General features: G+C 41.3%; 1 protein-coding gene across 1 annotated transcript in view; it reads left to right on the top strand.

Moving 5' to 3' along the window:
• The window catches only part of LOC132816926 (protocadherin Fat 3-like), a 575577-nt gene that overhangs the window by 192098 nt on the left and 366779 nt on the right, over nt 1–16700 (top strand). Inside the window, exon 2 of the mRNA XM_060826951.1 lies at nt 249–563. Within this exon, the coding sequence (XP_060682934.1) occupies nt 249–563 (315 nt within the window). The remainder of the gene's footprint in view (nt 1–248; nt 564–16700) is intronic.

Here is a 16700-nt window from a genome sequence, read left to right as displayed (position 1 = left end):
GGCAACATTCTAAAGTGAGAACTTTTAAAACGTCCATTGGCTGTAATGGGATTACATTGCCAACATTTTAAGCACTGTTTCTAAATTGTAATTTTTCTATAACAAGGTTGCACAAAAACTCAACAATCATGTTATAGAACGTGTGTAAACATCAGTAAGATGCACAATAAGAAACATTCAATATAGTAAATTTAGAAGAATCAAGCAATATGTGATTAATTTCTTTATCTTCTTACCTTGTATTTTAGGGGTTATTAGTACATCTGATGTACTTGATCGTGAAACAACTGCATCCTATTGGCTGACCGTGTATGCTACTGACTACGGAGTTGTTCCGTTATTTTCATCTATTGAGATCTATATTGAGATTGAAGACATAAATGACAATGCACCAATATGTTCTCAACCTATTTATCATCCGTCAATTATGGAAAATTCTCCCAAAGATGTTCCCATTGTTCAAATCCAAGCCTATGATCCAGACTCAAGTTCCAGTGATAAAATGACTTTTAAGATTACAAGTGGGAATCCCCAGAATTTCTTCACTATTAACTCGAAGACCGGTAAGTCTCTTTCTTTTTTTTTAAATCTTTATCTACTCTGAACTGAGAAAGTAGTGTATTGGAAACTAAGTTATCATCATTGCCTATTGCCTGTTTTATAGGTTAGTATGTTTTCTTTGTTATTAAGTCAAGATATGATCTTAAATAATTAATGATGGCCATTCTATCATATTCTCAAGAGATTTCCCAAAAAAAGTGTTTGTGATTCCAGAACATTATTGCACACCTCTCAGTGACAGCATGATGAGTCACATCTTCAAGCAAACAATTGAGCAATTAGTGCATAGTCGTGGAGAGAATAAAGGTTGCACACACTTTAAGTGAAACTGGTTCTTGGATCAGGTCATGTCCATGCAGTCTGTGACCTAGGTAATTTTCATGACTAAATTGATAAAGAAACTATCTTTCCCCAATCACCATAAGTGTAAATGGAGAAATATTTGTTTGTATTCAGGCAGACAAAACCCAAACATCGATCAACATTTCACAGAAAAGATCACTTGAAGCTTTAAGTACAGAAGTGCTGAAAGGACAATGTTTAATAGTGTGATTATATTATTCAGTTGGCTGTACTGAGCATTTCTGGGAAAAGAATTGCTCCCAATGTAAAATAGTTGTATAATAGAATAACAACTGATGTAGTTGAACTTTTCTGACATCATTTTGACAAGAGATCCAAGGATTTGATAGAACTATGGACCAATTGGGTGGCACGGTGGCACAGTGGTTAGCACTGCTGCCTCACAGCGCCAGGGACCTGGGTTCGATTCCCGCCTCAGGCGACTGACTGTGTGGAGTTTGCACGTTCTCCCCGTGTCTGCGTGGGTTTCCTCCGGGTGCTCCGGTTTCCTCCCACAGTCCAAAGATGTGCGGGTCAGGTGAATTGGCCATGCTAAATTGCCCGTAGTGTTAGGTAAGGGGTATATGTAGGGGTATGGGTGGGTTGCGCTTCGGCGGGTCGGTGTGGACTTGGTGGGCCAAAGGGCCTGTTTCCACACTGTAAGTAATCTAATCTAATTGCCTCACCCCAAGCAGGAGGTGGGTAGAATGTGGAATTTCCGAACTCAGCATTGGCATTAAATACATAATTGGGTTTGGATCATGTCATAGGTTAAAATTTTCAAAATTTTACAACTCCAAACCTCCATAGTTCCAGGTTGATCAGCAGTAGGATGGCAAAACCCTATTTATGAGGTGAGTTTGTGAATTTAAATGTTTTAGTGAGGCTGGCAGCAGCAGCTTTAACTTGTTAAGAAATTTAACTGAGATCTAGAGATTTTGTGGACTGAGGAATACCATCAGTTAAAGAGAGAGTAGCACAACTTTGGGGAGAAGTTAGGCATATTTGACATTCATGGTGCATCATATGTACATAGCCATCATCACCCCACTGCAACTTCGAAGTCATGTATAAGGCATTTATGATTCTGTGGTCTGTCCATCCTGCCAGACTGGTGAGCCTGTCAATCAGACTGACATCCAAATGGATAGCGCCATTAATGACTAAAGGTGCATGTGGATTCCCCCTTCAAGTTTTGCCCTCCCCTCCAAAGCCAAGGCGATAAGTGTTGTGTTCAGGTGCTTCACCTGTTTCTGGGCACCATGTCTACACCCAAACCTCAAACATTGGGGGCATGCCAATATTTTAGTTCTGAGGACTCCAACCTAGGGCCATGCACTATTCAGCTGAATGAGCAATGGTTTCCAGTTGTACAGCTGATGCAGCAGTCTTTGCTTTAACATAGCTTGTGTTCAAGCAGTTCCTAGCCAAACCTTAATGAAGAAAACGCTGATCGAAACAGAAATCTCCCACATGGACTACACATCCTAACAGAAGGGCAGTCAGTTCAGAGGGACTGGAGGATCTGTCTGATTAGGGTTTGACTGGGCCTTGAATACAGATGTAGCAAAAGAAACAGAATCACTAGCTGAATTGCGCCTGTCAGTCAAGATGAGCTTACATGCATGATTGGTCACATTGGCTATCTTGGTATGTCTGTGCTTCAACAAAAATGGTCTGAAATTAAGTTAGTTCAACTGTCCCTTTATGTTCAGTAGGGGAATCAGATCAGTGAATACGTTTTCAAAGACCCTCTTTGCGGGTGACGCAGTAGATGTCATCATTTTATCTTCACTGAAGCCTGATGAGTGATATATCACACTTTGTAATCCTGGCATCAATAAATTGAAGTTCTTTAATGTGATAGTTAAGCAGAACTTCAGTGAATAGCACATTATTCACAGTGTAGCTGGGTTTTAAATCTATTTTTGCCCTACTGTTATCGCTACAAGTAAACCATGGTGATATATTACAAAAATGTTTCTTCATTATCATCACAAAATAAATATTGCAAATTTGTATTAAATATACTTCACTGCCCTTATGTAAATGACTTGAGAATGCTTTTAAAAATAAGTTTTTTTTTAATATCGGCCAGGTATTGGCATCCTTTGGTTCTATGAAATGTTTGTTTAATTTCAATTAATATGACCAAACAAGAATTATCATAAATTGCTATCACTTATGTAAAAGTCAAGATCATTTAATGTAGATATATCAATATGAAACCTCTGAGCTTCAGAACAGAAAAAAATGAATTTTAGAAAGAGAATGTCTTTGAATCAAATTAAGTTTGATGCAAATTATGCTTTTTGTTTTGGCAATTAATCATGATTGATGTTCAAAGCTTTGACATTACATTTGTCAGTGCAAACTGAGTGACAGCCTTTTCTAAAAGATGCTGATGTTTGAAGCTGAACTGTCAAATGTCAATTCCTGTGTATAGCTCATACTGTTCTTGTGCCTGACTGTCAGTCTGCTACCAAAGATTAATTTAAAACTTAACTTCATCATGACTGAATTTAATTAAAGGTGTTGACACCATGATAGTAATCAATATTCTAATTGCAACCAAAGTTTTTTAATGCTGCCTGAGTCATAACCATTTTAACTTTTTGCAAATTGATCTGATGGACATAGCACAGTAGGCTTCCTGAAATCTCAATGTTTGTTAAAAAAATGACTTATTAAGGCTGCAGGTGGACTTCCTCAATTGCATTTCATATTGTTGTACGAAATGGCATTCTTTTATTGCTTATATCAAACCACTAACAAAAGGTTTGAGAACAGAAAGTAGAATTTTGGATAGATAAATTAGATCTAAGGATAATCTCAGATCACTGTATTCAAGTTCTTCCTTGTGTTATCCACATGATCTATTCTTTAAGTCTAAAGTTTAAAACATTTGCTCAGTTGTAATAAACAACCACACAAACTTAAATAGCAATCAATAATTGGAATTTTTGATTTACTTATTGCAGCAAGGCATATACACAAATATAATGGGTTCTAAAGTTCTATCTTTGAACTAATGTGTTTGCCATTAGATTTAAGCTGTTCCTCGGAAAAAGACTGCAGAAAAATAATCTACAAACTGATGACATTTTTAAATCATGTAGAGAATGGAACATTAAATTTAAGTTATTCATACAGTGTCAGGTGCCATTTATAATGTAGAAGAAAATGTGTTACATATGATTCTGTTTTTCTCTTGTTTTTACATTTGCTTAGAATATTTAGCACCATGCATCATCATATGATTTGAAATGAATATGGTGATTTGTATGTGGACATACAACATTAACCATTTGATAATTGAGTTGATAGCATATTTTCCTTTTTGTTCCTGGGATGTAAGCTGGTTAGGTCAGCATTTATGGCCCAACTCGAAACGCTCTTGCGAAGGTGATGGTGGGTTAATCTGTTGAGCATGGGTGCCATGGTGGCTCAGAGGTTAGCACTGCTGCCTCAGAGCGCCAGGGACTCGGCTTCACATAGACTGTCTATGTGAAGTTTGCACATGCTCCCTGTGTCTGCATGGGTTTCCTCCAGGTGCTCCGGTTTCTTCCCACAATCAAAAAGATGTGCAGGTTAGGTGAATTAACCATACCAAATGTCCATAGTGTTAAGTGCATTAGTCAGAGGTAAATACAGGGTAGGGGAATGGTTCCGGGTGTGTTACTCTTTGGAAGGTCACTGTAGGTTTGTTGGGCAGTAGAGCCTGTTTCCATACTGTAGGGAATCTAATCTTTTTTTTTAAAAAAACTGCTGTAATACATGGGGTAAGATGCAATTAGTTCTGTTAGAAAGGAAGTCAATGTGATACAATGATGTGAGTTGAGCATCTTCAGTTTGGATGCTGCTTTATTACTGAAAAATAATTCTTAGTTTTAACTGTCAAATTTTGTAACCAAAGATGGACAAGAATTAAAAAACTAGTTATCATCAAATACTATTATTAACTTTAATAGAGACTTAGCTGGAGCTTGGGGAACATAACATGGTATTAAAATAAGATGATTTCCTGAGTAATTTGCACATTTGAAAGGAATTTGAGAGCTAGATCATTTAGACAGCAGTCCAACTGTTCTGTATAATTTGGCTGCATTATCAGGCAAAAGGACAAGTATCAAAAGAAGGCTGTGGTTCGTTTTGACATTAATGGTTGTGGTAGATCCATTGTAGATAATAAAAATATGTTGTTAATTGAGTCTGCAAACTTTTTAACTTACATGTTGGAATATGCAAGGACGAGAGCAAAGATGATTCTAATGCAAGTAGCCAATATCATTTAATTTTATTAATTAAGGTTAAGAGATGAAACTAAAATAATAAAAATAAGGAAGCTGTGCACTGAGATTGTTCGAACAAAACTCTAAAAACTGCAAGAAGCTCAATTGAAAATGTTAATAAAGCCAGCTAGTGATGCAGGACATTCACTAATTTTGAAGTATTTTAAAAACAAGCAATATTTTTATTGGAAGCTAAATTGAGTTAATTGGAATGTTGAAATTCATGAAAGTGGGTGTCTGTTCTTTTCTTTCCTATAATTGTCTCATTTTCTATGAGAATTACTTTTGGAATTGTCTGACTGCATGCTGCATCGTGCATAGCTCAGTTGAGGATTTTGATCAACTCAGCTGTGCTTTTCATGAACTAACTCTTTTGAAATACAATATAATTCTCCAGTGCAAAGCTTTGTTGAACAGAAGATAGTTGGATCAATGGATGTACTATTCAGAAAGCAATTTTTTGAGGCGGGCTATGTTTATTGGTGGGAGGCTGCAATCTGTGTCACTGCCACCACTAATTAAATCCAAAGCAGAAAAGCTGACAGACAACTTTCCTACCTGTATACCAATTGAGGCCCTTAACTGGATAACTATTACCCACTTAAAAAAATTTACTTACTTGTCATGCCAAGGCCATACAAGTGACAGATGGGAGAGGACTTGCAATGAGCGGAAACGTTTGCTTGCAGTCTATCACGTTGAAGATATTTGATGTCTGATCATGGACTCAACATGAGACTGAAAGGCAGTCTCTGCTCTTGCTCTGAGCCAACTATTCTGCCACATGGACCCCAGTGATGCCTGTCTCTTTGTCGCTCACGTGCAACCGTCCATCTTTCATAGTTACACTGGCACCACTCCCCACCTTTTCCTCCGCTATATTGATGTCTGCATTGGCGCCACTTCGTGTTCCCACCAGGAGGTTGAACAGTTCATCACCTTCACTCGCAAATTTCACCCGACCTAACATTCACCTGACCATCTCAGACACCTCCTTCCCCTTCCTGGATCTCTCCATTTCCATCAACAGTGACTAACTCAACACTGACATCTTCTACAAACCCACCAACTCCTACAGCTACCTGGATTACACCTCCTCCCATCCTGTCTCCTGTAAAAATGTTATCCCTTATTCACAGTTCCTCTACCTCCGCTGCATCAGCTCCCAGGCAGACCAGTTCCACCACAGAACATACCAGGTGGCCTCTCTTTTTTTAAAGACTGCAATTTCCCCTCCAACTTGGTTGATGAGGCCCTCCAGGGCATCTCATCCACTTCCTGCACCTCCGCTCTCAAATGCCACCCCTCCAACCGCAACAAGGACAGAAGCCCCCTGATCCTCACCTTTCACCCCACCAACCTCCATATACATCTCATCATCCTCTGCTGATTCTGTCACCTACAAACAGACCACATCACCAGAGATATAGAGCATAGAGATGTACAGCAAAGAAACACACCCTTTGGTCCAACTCATCCATGCCAACCAGATATCCCAATTCATCTAGTCCCATCAGCCAGTTCCCAGCCCATATCCTTCCAAACCCTTCTTATTCATATACCCATCCAAATTGAAATGTTCCAATCATAGCCTCCACCACTTCCTCTGGCAGCTCGTTTCATACATGTACTGCCCTCTGCATGAACAAGTTGACCATTAGGTCTCTTTTACATCTTTCCTGCCTCGCCCTAACCCTCTAGTTTTGGACTCCCCCTCCCTAGGGAAGAGACTTTGTCTATTTATCCTATCCATACCTCTCATGATTTTATAAGCCTCTATAAGGTCAACCCTCAGCCTCCGACACTCCAGGGAAAACGGCCCAAGTCTATTCAACCTCTTCCTCTAGCTCAAATCCTCCAACCCTGGCAACATCCTTGTAAATCTTTTCTGAACCTTTCAAGTTTCCGATAGGACGGAGACCAGAATTGCATGCAATATTCCAAAAGTGACCTAACCAATGTCCTGTACAGCCGCAACATGACCTCCCAGCTGCTGTACTCAACACTCTGACCAATAAAGGAAAGCATACCAAATGCCTTCTTCACTATCCTATCTACCTGTGACTACTTTCAAGGAGCTATGAGCCTGCACTCAAGGTCTCTGTTCAGCTACACTCCATTAAGTGTTTCAGTCCTGCTAAGATTTGATTTCCCAAAATGCAGCACCTTGCATTTATCTAAATTGAACTCTATCTGTCACTACTTAGCCCATTGACCCATCTGATCAAGACACATTGTAGTCTGAAGTAATCTTCTTCGCTGTCCACCATACCTCCAATTTTGGTATCATCTGCAAACTTACTAGCTATACATCTTGTGCTCCCATCCAAATCATTTATATAAATGACAAAATTTGTGGACCCAGCACTGATCCTTGTGACACTCCACTGGTCACAGGCCTCCATTCTGAAAAACAACCCTCCTCCACCACCTTCTGCCTTGTACCTTTGAGCCAGTACTGTATCCAAATGGCTAGTTCTCCCTGTATTCCATGGGGAGATCTAACCTTGCTAACCAGTCTCCCTTGGGGGACCTATTTGTATGCCTTACTGGAAGTCCATATCGATCACATCCACCATTCTGTCCTCATATTTCCCTCCCCAGCCCTATCTGCCTCCCATAAAGACCGTTCCCTGCATGGCCCCTTTGTCAGGTCCACCCTACCACCCGCCCCCTGCCCCCCGGCAATTTCCCCTGCCCACAAGAATTACAAAATCTACGCCACACCTCCCCCCTCACCTCTGTTCAAGCCCCCAAAGGAGCCTTCCACATCCATCAAAGTTTTACCTGTGCTTCTACATGTCATTTACTGTATCCATTCTTCCTGATGCAGTCTCCTTTACATTGGGGAGACAGGACACCGACTCATAGAGCGTTTCAGAGAAAATCTCCGGGACACCTGCACCAACCAACCCCACCGCCTCATGGCCGAACACTTCAACTCCACATCCTACTCCACCAAGGACATGCAGGTCTAATCACCTGACGCCTGAAGGAAGAACACTTCATTCTGCCTCAGGACCCTCCGATCCTATGGCATCATTGTGGATTTCACCAGTTTCCTCATTTCCCCTCCACCTACCTTACACAGATCCAACCTTCCAATACAGTACCGCCCTCATGACCTGTCCTACCTGTCCATTTTCCCTCCCACCTATCCACTCCACCCTCCTCTCCGACCTGTCACCATCAGCCCCCACATCCATCTACCTATTGCACTCTCAGCTAACCCCCACTGCGACCCCCCAATCCCCCTCCCATTTATTTCACCACCCTCTCGGCTCACAACTTTATTCCTGACGAAGGACATTTGCCCCAGACGTCGACTCCCCTGCTCCTCAGATGCTGTTTGACCTGCTGTGCTTTTCCAGCACCACACCACGGCGGCACGGTGGCACAGTGGTTAGCACTGCTGCCTCACAGCGCCAGGGACCTGGGTTCGATTCCCGCCTCCGGCGACTGACTGTGTGGAGTTTGCACGTTCTCCCTGTGTCTGCGAGGGTTTCCTCCGGGTGCTCCGGTTTCCTCCCACAGTCCAAAGATGTGCGGGTCAGGTGAATTGCCCATGCTAAATTGCCCGTAGTGTTAGGTAAGGGGTATATGTAGGGGTATGGGTGGGTTGCGCTTCGGCGGGTCGGTGTGGACTTGTTGGGCCGAAGGGCCTGTTTCCACACTGTAAGTAATCTAATCTAATCTAAACACACTCGTCTGCTTCTGCTCACTGTTGATCCGTTCCATGTTACCCAATCTCAACATCACTCAACTGTTCTCAGAAATCCACATTGATCTCTGAAGGCCTGAGTATATTACCCACAGTAACCATTTACACCTGTTGCGCTGCTGATGATTAAGAGCATTCTTGGGGAAAGTGCAGTAATTTCATGTCCAGCAACAATCTGGGAGTCCCTGTAGTCAATTTGATATTTAATTCGTTGAGACACGTCAAGATTGATTCAAGTAGTTGGCACCAATTTTGGTGGCAAATTTTGCAACATCCTCCGTTCCTCCATCACCACCATGGCCACCACCATCGGCTGTATTTAAGTTTACAATGTTCCCTCAATGCTGCATGTGCACAGCAACCCAGAAGCTACATCACAGAATGCTTACTGGTAACCCCTGTTAAGATACTGTGCAAAAATGGTTGTGTTAAACATTTAAAGGCACTCATGGTTCCATGACAGTTGAATTGAACAGTTGCAGAGCATTGCTAGGGGCAAAGCTTCAGGCAATCTGACAATGAAACAGTTAATTATGATTTCTCAAGCCATCAGAGCCCTTAATTTTTCTCACCACTGGGGTCCATAGTATAATTAGATATTTGTTTGGTCATTAGGGAGGATTATTTAATTCCTTGGTGGTCTGAGATTACAAAATTAATTTAGTTTATGTTTTAGGACCTAGATTAGTCATGTTGAGAAGCAATTATAATAAGGGAATGTCAAATTATCTTTGTCAAATGTTAATCAATTGCAATTCACCATCTTATCATTAATTGCAGGTAAAGTCACGCAGTTTCATTATCTGAGTTCATGGGCCTTCTCATTTGAACAGTCATTCAAGGGCACTGATTGGAAGTTGTAATGGCTTTTAATCAGTTTACTGAAAATTGCTAGATTCAGAATCAAAGCATTTTAATTCTTTTTTTAAAAAATTACATTACCAAATGCAATCCTCAGCATCAGCTTTTAGAACAGTTTCAGTCATGGGTGGTTATTAGTTGTCAGTGTAAATGTGTTATCTTTTTCCAATCTCGACATTCAAGTCAGCACTACTTTCCCCTGCTGTAAGTTCATGTTTTCACTCTTCCTCCCCACATCATCAGCATTTTCACTTATCCATTCTGCTTGAAACTCTTTTAAAGTACTTTAAAGCAGTCTATCAAACCAAGTTGAAGAAATAATTTTAAAAGGCACTGTAATAAAAATTAGTATTCAAAATTAACATGAACAAAATCAAGTTGAAATTTTGGATATTAACAATGCACTTCAGCCCCTACACTGCCCACCTTCCATAGAAGGTCTCAAGTGTGTCAATATACACCTTTTGCTTTCTCTTCAAGGGCATCCAGGCATAGACATAACCAAATAGTCAAGCCAAATGATTACTTAGACCATAAGACATAGGAGTGGAAGTAAGGCCATTCAGCCCATATTCCACTCCGCCATTCAATCATGGCTGATGGGCATTTCAACTCCACTTACCAGCATTCTCCCCATAGCCCTTAACTCCTTGTGACATCAAGAATTTATCAATCTCTGCCTTGAAGACATTTAGCGTCCCGGCCTCCGCTACAGTCTGCAGCAATGAATTCCACAAGCCCACCGCTCTCTGGCTGAAGAAATGTCTCCGCATTTCTGTTCTGAATTGACCCACTCTAATTCTAAGGCTGTGTCCACGGGTCCTAGTCTCCTCACCTAACGGAAACAATTTCCTACCATCCACCCTTTCCAAGCCATGTATTATCTTGTAAGTTTCTATTAGATCTCCCCTTAATCTTCTAAACTCCAATGAATACATTCCCAGGATCCTCAGTCGTTCCTCATATGTTTGACCAACCATTCCAGAGATCATCCGTGTGAATCTCCGCTGAACATGCTCCAGTGCCAGTATGTCCTTCCTGAGGTGTGGGGACCAAAACTGGACACAATACTCCAAATGGGGCCTAACCAGAGCTTTATAATAGCACAACGGTGCTTTTATATTCCAACCCTCTTGAGAGAAATGACAACATTGCATTCGTTTTCTTAATCACCGGACTCAATCTGCATGTTTACCTTTAGAGAATCCTCGATTAGCACTCCCAGATCCCTTTGTACTTTGGCTTTATGAATTTTCTCACCGTTGAGAAAGTAGTCTATGCTTTTATTCTTTTTGCCAAAGTGCAAGACCTCACATTTGCTCACGTTGAATTCCATCAGCCATTTCCTGGACCACTCTCCCAAACTGTCTAGATCCTTCTACAGCCTCCCCACTTCCTCAATCCTACTTGCCTGTCCACCTAACTTCGTATCATCGGCAAACTTCACTAGAATGCCCCCAGTCCCTTCATCCAGATCATTAATATATAATGTGAACAGCTACGGCCCCAACACTGAATCCTGCGGAACACCGCTTGTCACCGGCTGCCATTCCGAAAAGAACCTTTTATCCCAACTCTCTGCCTTCTGTCAGACAGCCAATCCTCAATCCATACCAGTAGCTCACCTCGAACACCATGGGCCCTCACCTTGCTCAGCAGCCTCCCGTGTGGCACCTTATCAAAGACCTTTTGGAAGTCTAGATAGACCACATCCACTGGGTTTCCCTGGTCTAACCTACTTGTCATCTCTTAAAAGAATTCCAACAGGTTTGTCAGACATGACCTCCCCTTACTAAATTCTTGTTGACTTGTTCTAATCAGACTCTGCTCTTCCAAGAATTTAGAAACATCATCCTTAATGATGGATTCTAGAATTTTACCAACAACCGAGGTTAGGCTAATTGGCCTATAATTTTCCATCTTTTGCCTTGATCCTTTCTTGAACAAGGGGGTTACAACAGCGATCTTCCAATCATCCGGGACTTTCCCTGACTCCAGTGACTTTTGAAAGATCTCAACCAATGCCTCCGCTATTTCCTCAGCCACCTCTCTCAGATCTCTGGGATGTATTCCATCGGGGCCAGGGGATTTATCAATTTTAAGACCTTTTAGCTTTTCTAGCACTATCTCTTTTGTAATGGCAACCATACTCAACTCTGCCCCCTGACTCCCTTTAATTGTTGTGATATAACTCATGTCTTCCACTGTGAAGACTTGTTAAGACGCAAAGTACTTGTTAAGTTCTCCTGCTATTTCCTTTTCTCCCATCACTAGGCTTCCAACATCAGTTTGAAGTGGCCCAATGTCTATTTTTGCTTGTCGTTTGTTTCTCATGTATTGAAAGAAACTTTTACTATCATTTCTAATATTACTGGCTAGCCTACCTTCATATTTGATCCACTCCTTCCTTATTTCTCTCTTTGTTATCCTCTGTTTGTTTTTGTAGCCTTCCCAATCTTCTGATTTCCCACTGCTCTTGGCCACTTTATAGGATTTCTCTTTTTCTTTAATACATTTCCTGACTTGCTTTGTCAGCCATGGCTGTCTAATCCCTCCCCGGATAATCTTTCTTTTGTTGGGGATGAACCCCTGTACAGTGTCCTCAATTATACCCACAAACTCCTGCCATTTTTGCTCTACTGTCTTCCCCGCTAGGCTCTGCTTCCAGTCTATTTTTGTCAGTTCCTCTCTCATGCCCTCATAATTACCTTTATTTAACTGTAACACCATTACATCCGATTTTGCTTTCTCTCTTTCAGACTGCAGACTGAACTCTACCATATTATGATCGCTGCTTCCTAGGGGTTCCCTTCCTTCAAGATCTTTTATAAAGTCTAGTTCATTACATAGCACTAGGTCCAGAATAGCCTGCTCCCTTTTGGGCTCCATGACAAGCTGTTCCAAAAAGCCATCCTGTAAGCATTCCATGAATTCCCTTTCTTTGGATCCACTGGCAACATTATTTACCCAGTCCACCTGCACATTGAAGCCTCCCGTGATCACCATGACCTTGCCTTTCTGACATGCCTTCTCTATCTCCCGGTATATGTTGCGCCCCTGGTCCTGACCACTGTTAGGAGGTCTGTACATAACTCCCATTATGGTTTTTTTGCCTTTGTGGTTCCTCAATTCACCCACACAGACTCCACATCATCCGACGCTATGTCATTCAGTGCCATAGATTTAATTTTGTTCTTAACTAACAAGGCAACCCCACCCCCTCTGCCCACCTCCCTGTCTTTTCGATAAGTTGAAAATCCTTGGAGGTTTAACCGCCAGTCCTGACTCCCCTGTAACCACATCTCTGTGATGCCTACCACATCATAATCATTCACTATGATCTGTGCCATTAGTTCATCATCTGCTTTGTTACGAATGCTACGAACATTCAGGTAAAGTGCCTTAATGCTAACTTTATCATTAGAGATATTGGAAGTCATAAGATGTCCAAAGTTATCCTTCCTTTTTGCTGCATTCCCAGTCTGCTTCGAGTTTAAATCCGCCTGCACATATGCTATCCTGTTGCTTGTCTTTCCATTTAACTCCATACTCCCTGTCGCTTTCACTTTCCCTTCCCTCCCCCAACTCAGAAGTTTAAAGTCCTTTGGTTCTTCACCAAAGGTTAGTTTTCAACCATCTATTCAGTTATGTTAAGACATGCCCATAGGGCAAGTGGAACTTGAACCTAGACATTAAATAAATACTGACTCTTCTCGCACATCCTAAGAGTAAGTATCATCAATGATGTATCGTGGCCCATTCATGAAAATGCTATGGCCAAAAAGCCTGCCAACCCCTCTTCTTCCTAGAAGCCTAAGGAAATTCAGCATGTCAAAAATGAGCCTTAGTAATTTTTAATAGATGAACCAAAGAAAGCATCCTATCTGGAAGCATTACAGCATGGTATGGCAACTGCTGTGCACAAGACTGCAAAAAACCAACCTTCCTTCCATTGACTGTTCACACTTCCCACTGCCTCTGGAAAGCAATCAACATATTTGAAGACCCCTTCCACCCTGGTTATACCCTCTTCCATCGAGCAAAAGATACAAAAGTTTGAAAACATGCCTCCAGCTTCTTGCCCACTGTTATCAGACTTATTAACGGACCTCTCCTATATTAGAGTTGATCTTTCTGTGCACCCTCTTTAGTTGGGACGTTGTATTGTGCATTCTGTACTGTAACGTATGATTTGTCTGGCTAGAACGCAAAATACTTTTCACTGTATCTTGGTAGATGTGACATAATAAATCTAATCAAATAATAAAACATTGCTTCTAGATTTTACCCGCCTACCCTGACCTCAGTTAACAGAGTTGTTCAAAATCATGAGCAGTGCAGAAATAAATTGAGGAAATAGTTCCATTTGTCAGAAGTGTCTGGCACCAGAAAACCACCCATCCTCTTGACACAACTTGACTTCTCTACACGAAACCCCCACCCACCCATACAGCAACCCACCTGACTTCCCCAAACACCAGTACCCAATCTGACCCAATTGGACTAGATACCACTACATAACAACTAATTCCTGGCCCCAAACACCTGACTATATCAGTCCAACCTGATCAGTGCCCTCATGATCTAACCACCATCCTCGTTTCCAATTGGCTCTGATTCGGAGCCTCCACATCCCCAAACTAACCTGGTAACTCCAACAAACCTGATTTGACTGCAAGCCAAACCACCTTCTTACTCACTACGTATCTATCTCACCCATCTTCTCAACCTCTTAGTTCCATCACCAGTCCTACCATGCTGTCCATTCAATCCTTCACCATTGATGCATTGACATTAGACATTTCAACTTCCTATTGTGACATATATAAGCATTTATTTTTGACTTCTGAATTTTGCCCTGGTGGTATTTGGATTTTCTTATGTCAAGATAATTAATTTGTGTCCCTGCAGCAATGATGATTTCTTTTTCAAACACACAATTAGTGAGGGAGACTTTCTGGAAAGTAACTGATTTTTGTTTACATTGGGAAAATTTGAATAGACAGTATATTTTATTAGGATTGTTCATAGAAGATACTGGATTTTGTTTTGGAACTTGGGGAAACCATACCTTGGGAAAAAATGATTTTTCATTTGGGACAGTTGGCAGGAGCCTTAGCTGACACTGAATAGTGCTTGTGAGAAAGAGAAAGAATTTAAGATTGTTAAGAAAGAGATTATCTCCATACAAAGGAACTTAATTTGTAAGTTACAGACTAGAGTGTCTGATTAAACCCCCGAAGGAGTGATTTGAAGCTGCGAAAATCTATGTTTAGAGATATGAAGCCTGCAGGAACCGGCTATCTTATTCTCAAAATGGAGAATTGCAGCCCCGGTTAAATTAAGTCCTATAAATATAAAAAAACTGAGTACTGTAAAGGTGTTTTGGGGGATTAATGGGGTTATATTTTACTGTATCTTGTGAGTAAATAGTTTGATTTTGATGTTTTACTTCATATTAATTTATTTTGCATAATTAACATCTTTTGAGCACACAACTGCAGAATTGTATATTTGTGTTTCAGTGAATGACCACCTTGTTTCAAATAAAAATCTGATCTGTCAACCCAGATTTTAATGTGAGATCTGATCTTAACATCAGCTGGGATTATAACACCATTCAGCAACTAGTGCCATATCCCTGATGCTTCAAAGATTGATGTTTTGTGGGATTGTGCACTTCGCATTTCTAAAGAAGGCAAGCTTGTAAAATGCAAGCATTGGAGCAGAAAAGTAGGAGCGGAGTGGCAATACTGTTTTGTGAGGTGTCTGGGTCAGTAGCTCAAAAATTCCAATAGCCAGGTAGTCATTTCTATAGGACAGATTAGAGTGGTGTTGGGACCGTTGGGAAATCATAATGGAATTGTCTGGGAAATTAAAGCTGTCTTGGGATTGATACACACAGCCTGGAGCACACTGATAAAGTCCCTTTAGAGCTGGAGATTACAGAGGGTTCTGACCTACTTAAATTTAATAGCTACTCTGGAAACGATAGAGGATTTGAAACTTTCTCCAACTCCTGGGTAATGATTAAACCAAAGCTCCAATTCAGCAGTGACCTTTATCCGATGCCTCCCTCCCCAACCCAAACTTTCTACCCAAAGCACTCACCTGCATATCTGACATCTTAACCCCTCCACCACTAGTCCACCTGCCAAACAACACTTAACAACACTCTGGCACCCTATTCTGTAATTCTTACCTGGCATTCTATCTTTATTAACCAAAAGGCACCCTACCTCCTCACTCACTAGTACTCTGACCCCCTGCCCCAGTCCTATCCCGTCAACCTGTCTCCTGGTCTTACTTTGCTGCACACGCCATACACTTGCTTACTTGTTTTTCCTCAGCTGTTAAAGTGGCGACTGGACTCTTAAACCCTTGAATCCAACACCCCTTCAGATTAAAGGGATATGGGTTTGACACTAATCCATTTAGTAGCATTGCTGGGTTTTGTAAAAGGAGGCCCTTTTATCTTATGTATATCTTATCTCTCAAAGTCTTCTCAAAATTCCTTGAGAAAAGAATGATGAAAATGTAAGATTTCTCTTAGAGTCATAGAGACCTACAACATGGGGACCGACCCTTCAGCCCAAACTGGTCCATGCTGACTGTGCATTTCCCTGCACTTGGCCCATATCCTTCTAAGGTAAAAGCAAGGACTGCAGGTGCTGGAAACCAGATTCTAGCTTAGAGTTCTGCTGGAAAAGCACAGCAGTTCAGGCAGCTTCTGAGGAGCAGGAAAGTTTTTTAAGCTTCGGTCAAAAGTTCTAATCCTGTCCTATCCCTGTATTTGTCTAAATACCTTTTGAATGTTGTTAATGTACTCGCTTCAATCACTTCTGCTGTCAGCTCATTCCATATGTGTACCACCCTTTGTGAAAAAAATAGTTGCCCCTCAGGTTCCCTTTTATTCTGTCCCC

The sequence above is a fragment of the Hemiscyllium ocellatum genome, chromosome 6 (genome assembly GCF_020745735.1).
Source record: "Hemiscyllium ocellatum isolate sHemOce1 chromosome 6, sHemOce1.pat.X.cur, whole genome shotgun sequence".
NCBI lineage: Eukaryota > Metazoa > Chordata > Chondrichthyes > Orectolobiformes > Hemiscylliidae > Hemiscyllium > Hemiscyllium ocellatum.
The sequence above is the reverse complement of the archived record's forward strand: the minus strand, read 5'-3'. Positions and strand labels throughout refer to the sequence as shown.